The following is a 4500-nucleotide window of genomic DNA, read 5'->3' on the forward strand; positions in this document are numbered from 1 at the left end:
TAGTTCTGGTTTAGTCTTGGTTTAGTCTTGGTTTAGTCCTGGTTTAGTTCTGGTTTAGTTCTGGTTTAGTCCTGGTTTAGTTCTGGTTTAGTCTTGGTTTAGTCCTGGTTTAGTCTTGGTTTAGTCTTGGTTTAGTCCTGGTTTAGTTCTGGTTTAGTTCTGGTTTAGTCCTGGTTTAGTTCTGGTTTAGTCTTGGTTTAGTCCTGGTTTAGTCCTGGTTTAGTTCTGGTTTAGTCCTGGTTTAGTTCTGGTTTAGTTCTGGTTTAGTTCAGAAGAGAGACAGAAGGAGGAGCAGTGGTTCTGGACCGAGTCTGGACCGAGTCTGGACCGAGTCTGGACCGAGTCTGGACCGGGTCTGGACCGGGACCACACCGGGACTCCACACGCGCTCCGAGTCTCGCGGAGCCGGTGTGTGCGCTCGTGCCGTGACGCGCTGGTCACGTGCGCAGGTCTTTGGTCCGGGGCTCCTCGCGCTCCCGGCAGTCAGCGCGAGACGCGGAGGACTGCGGACACGAGGACAGAGGACAGAGCACGCGGACAGAATGAGCGGGACGCGCGCGGGACGCGACGGCGGCGCGGAGCGGCCGCACTGACGCGGGACACGGGACACGAGACGCAGGAGGATGAGGCGCGAGGCGCGGAGCGCGCCAGAGGCGGGAAATCATGAAGTGGAGCACGAGAGGCGCGTGCGCGCTGCTGTCCAGCGCGCTGCTGTTCGCGTGCGCGCTCAGCGAGGTGGCGGTGGGACTCCGCTGCGTGTCCCTGGGCTCCGCGGTCAAGACGCACTTCCGCCTGAGCGGCGCGGCGGGCGCGTTCTACTCGGGGCTGCTCGTGGGCGGCGGACAGGTGCTTCTGGGGCTCGCGCTGCTCTGCTGCTCCGCACGCGCGCCCGGCTGCAGGAACCTCGCGCTCCTGGCGGTGGTGGTTCTGCTCTTGGGCGTCCTCAGCGCGTTTTCCGGAGCGGTGCTGGACGGAGACGCGGCGACGCTGGCGCGCCGGAAATACTCTCACTTCTGCTTCCACGTGGGACCGGAGAACCCGGCGTGCGCGCGCCTGCGGGAGTACCAGCGCAGCCTCGTGCTGTCCGCGGTGCTGTGCGCGCTGCAGTGCGTCCTGGGGCTGCTCAACCTGCTCGTCATAAAACGTTATAAAGCCGCGCAGTTCTCCAGGCGGCAGCTGGCGCGGCGCCTGGCGCGGCAGAGTACGCAGTTGGCGCTGTTCGCGGAGGAGCGGGACGCGCGCGCGGAGCTGCCGCACGTGTCCTACATCAACTTGGCCGTGACCGTCCTCGAGGAGCCGCCCGGCGCCGAGAGCACGCGCAGCGCGCACCCGTCCAGAGAGCTGCCCGGGTACGCGCCCGCGGACCACTACAGCCTCCCGTTCTCCACAGCGCCCCCCAGCGACCTGCCGCCCGCCTACGAGGACATCTTCCCCGCGCCGCCGCAGGAGGCGCTGTGCGCAGGCGCAGCTCCGCGATGCGCCGGACACGTGCGCCGACACAGAGACACTTTATAACGAAGGACGATTCAAAGAGACAAACGTGACTCTTTGGGACGTCAACGTCTAAAACGGCGCAGACGTGTCCTGCTGGACGTACGTGAAAGGACTGTTTCAGGATTTTTTAATTTTTTTTGGACGTGTTTGCGTCACCACAAGGGGGCAGCACTGTGGATTTAGCCCCCGCCGATCAGAACCAGGACTGAGACCTGGACTAAAGCCGGACTAAAGCCGGACCGAAGCCGGACTGAAGCTGGACTAAAGTAGGATTAAAGCCGGACTAAAAGCCGGACTGAAGCTGGACTAAAGTAGGATTAAAGCTGGACTAAAACTGGACTGAAGCCGGGCTGAAGCTGGACTAACCCGGGACTTTCCAAACCTGCTCTAGTCCAGGATTATAACCGGTCTATGTTTGTCTTTGGATTCTGATGAAATAAAACATTTGGAGTTTGTCGCACAAACGGATCTTGTGTGTGCGTTTGTTTGGTGGTGCAGTGGGTGAAGCATGCGCCCTCTCACCACAGAGTCTCTGCTGCACTTTAGCCTCTGCTCTGGAAACATCAGCTGTGGGATTAAAGCTCTAGTTCGGGATGTTTCCTTGAAGCTTTAAAGCTCATGTGTGTTTAGTCTGGGGCAGTTGTGGACTTTAGAAACACAGAGGAGCTCCGTGGACCAGAGCGGCTCAGGTCACCACAGGGGGGCAGCACTGAAACACACACATCCTCTGCTCGTTTTCTTCTTAAATCTTCTCGTGGATCCTGATGTTTTTCTTTTCTCGGTTTTGTCTAAATCCAGATCTGGACATAAATAACGGACCAATCAGACGCTTTGATTCCCCGAGGCTCCTCCCACTCGCCTTAGCAACAGGTTTGATTGACAGCTCGTGTGCTCCTTGGCTCTTCCCGGTGAGGGGGGCGGGACATTTGACCTCCTCACTCCTGATTGGCTCTGGTGTTGCTATGAGACTCGCGGGCGGATTTACAAACCTCGGGGAAAGAAGGCGTCCGATTGGTCCGTCCTTCGTGTTCAGATCTGGATTTGGGACCAGACCCCAGGACCATGTAGGTCAAAGGTCAAAGGTCAAAGGTCAGAGTGAGGGGGTCACGCTTTCACGCACAAACTGACCTGGAGCCAGAGTCCGTGGAGCCGGGTGTCGCCCGCGATCACTTCCTGTTGGACGTTGGTCGGGCGGCTCGGTCCCTGGTCCGTTTGTTTAAAGTCTCCGGGTCAAACCTCACGAGCTCTGGGACCGGCTCCAGATCCTGGTCCGGTCTTGGTCTGGACCTGAGCTGGAGGATCTGATCTGTGCAGGTTTTTGGGCTTTGGGAGCTGAAAAGATCTTCACAGAAACATGAAGCTCAAGACTCTGGACTTAGATCATGTCTGGACCCTCCTCAGACCTGGTCCAGACTCTGACCTTCCTCCAGACTCTGACTCCTACTCTGGACCCTCCTCAGACCTGATCCAGACTCTGGACCCTCCTCAGACCTGGTCCAGACTCTGAACCCTCCTCAGACCTGGTCCAGACTCTGGACCCTCCTCAGACCTCTCAGACTCTGGACTCCTCCTCAGACCTGATCCAGACTCTGGACTCTCCTCAGACCTGATCCAGACTCTGGACCCTCCTCAGACCTGGTCCAGACTCTGGACTCTAGACCCTCCTCAGACCTGATCCAGACTCTGGACCCTCCTCAGACCTGGTCCAGACTCTGGCCCCTCCTCAGACCTGATCCAGACTCTGGACTCTCCTCAGACCTGATCCAGACTCTGGACCCTCCTCAGACCTGATCCAGACTCTGGACTCTCCTCAGACCTGATCCAGACTCTGACTCTGGACTCTCCTCAGACCTGGATCCTCGACTCTCTGACTCTCCTCCTCACTCTGGACCTCCTCCAGACCTGATCTCAGACTTGGACTCTGGACCCTCCTCAGACCTGGATCCGGACTCTAAGACCTCCTCAGACCTGATCCAGACTCTGGACTCTCCTCAGACCTGGTCCGACTCTGGACCTCAGACCTGATCCAGACTCTGGACTCTCCTCAGACCTGATCCAGACTCTGGACCCTCCTCAGACCTGACCTCCTGACAGACTCTGGACCCTCCTCAGACCTGGATCCAGACTCTGGACTCTCCTCAGACCTGGTCCAGACTCTGGACTCTGGACTCTCCTCAGACCTGATCCAGACTCTGGACCTCCTCAGACCTGATCCAGACTCTGGACCCTCCTCAGACCTGATCCAGACTCTGGACCCTCCTCAGACCTGATCCAGGACTCTGGACTCTCCTCAGACCTGATCCAGACTCTGGACTCTCCTCAGACCTGATCCAGACTCTGGACTCTCCTCAGACCTGATCCAGACTCTGGACTCTCCTCAGACCTGATCCAGACTCTGGACTCTGGACTCTCCTCAGACCTGATCCAGACTCTGGACTCTCCTCAGACCTGATCCAGACTCTGGACTCTCCTCAGACCTGTCCAGACTCGACTCTGGACTCTCTCCTCAGACCTGATCCAGACTCTGGACTCTCCTCAGACCTCCTCCAGACTCTGGACTCCTCCTGATCCAGACCTCTGATCCAGACTCTGGACTCTGGACCCTCTCCTCAGACCTGGATCCAGACTCTGGACTCTCCTCAGACCTGATCCAGACTCTGGACTCTCCTCAGACCTGGTCCAGACTCTGGACTCTCCTCAGACCTGGATCCAGGACTCTGGACCCTCCTCAGACCTCCAGACCTGGACCTGGTCTCAGACTCTGGACTCTCCTCAGACCTGATCCAGACTCGACTCTGGACTCTCCTCAGACCTGGTCCAGACTCAGACCTGATCCACTCTGACTCTGACTCTCCTCAGACCTGATCCAGACTCTGGACCCTCCTCAGACCTGATCCAGACTCTGGACTCCTCAGACCTGATCCAGACTCTGGACTCCTCAGACCTGATCAGACCTGGACTCCTCAGACTCTGGACCCTCCTCAGACTCTGGATCTGGACTCTCCT

At 58.2% G+C, this 4500-nt stretch overlaps 1 protein-coding gene across 1 annotated transcript; it reads left to right on the plus strand.

Annotated features, from left to right (window-relative positions):
* The first annotated feature begins 457 nt into the window (after nt 1-457).
* LOC129410722 (transmembrane protein 271-like) lies at nt 458-1515 on the plus strand. The gene has a single exon (XM_055159591.1). The coding sequence runs from the start codon at nt 664-666 to the stop codon at nt 1513-1515; it is 852 nt and encodes a 283-aa protein (XP_055015566.1). The 5' UTR covers nt 458-663.
* Nucleotides 1516-4500: the final 2985 nt, after the last annotated feature.

The sequence above is a fragment of the Boleophthalmus pectinirostris genome, unplaced genomic scaffold, assembly GCF_026225935.1.
Source record: "Boleophthalmus pectinirostris isolate CB_2022bp ecotype Guang Dong unplaced genomic scaffold, ASM2622593v1 HiC_scaffold_23, whole genome shotgun sequence".
NCBI classification, from domain to species: domain Eukaryota; kingdom Metazoa; phylum Chordata; class Actinopteri; order Gobiiformes; family Gobiidae; genus Boleophthalmus; species Boleophthalmus pectinirostris.

Coding starts and splice junctions, on each gene's coding strand:
- LOC129410722 (XM_055159591.1), top strand. CDS start 664: ATGAAGTGGAGCACGAGAGGCGCGTGCGCGCTGCTGTCCAGCGCGCTG.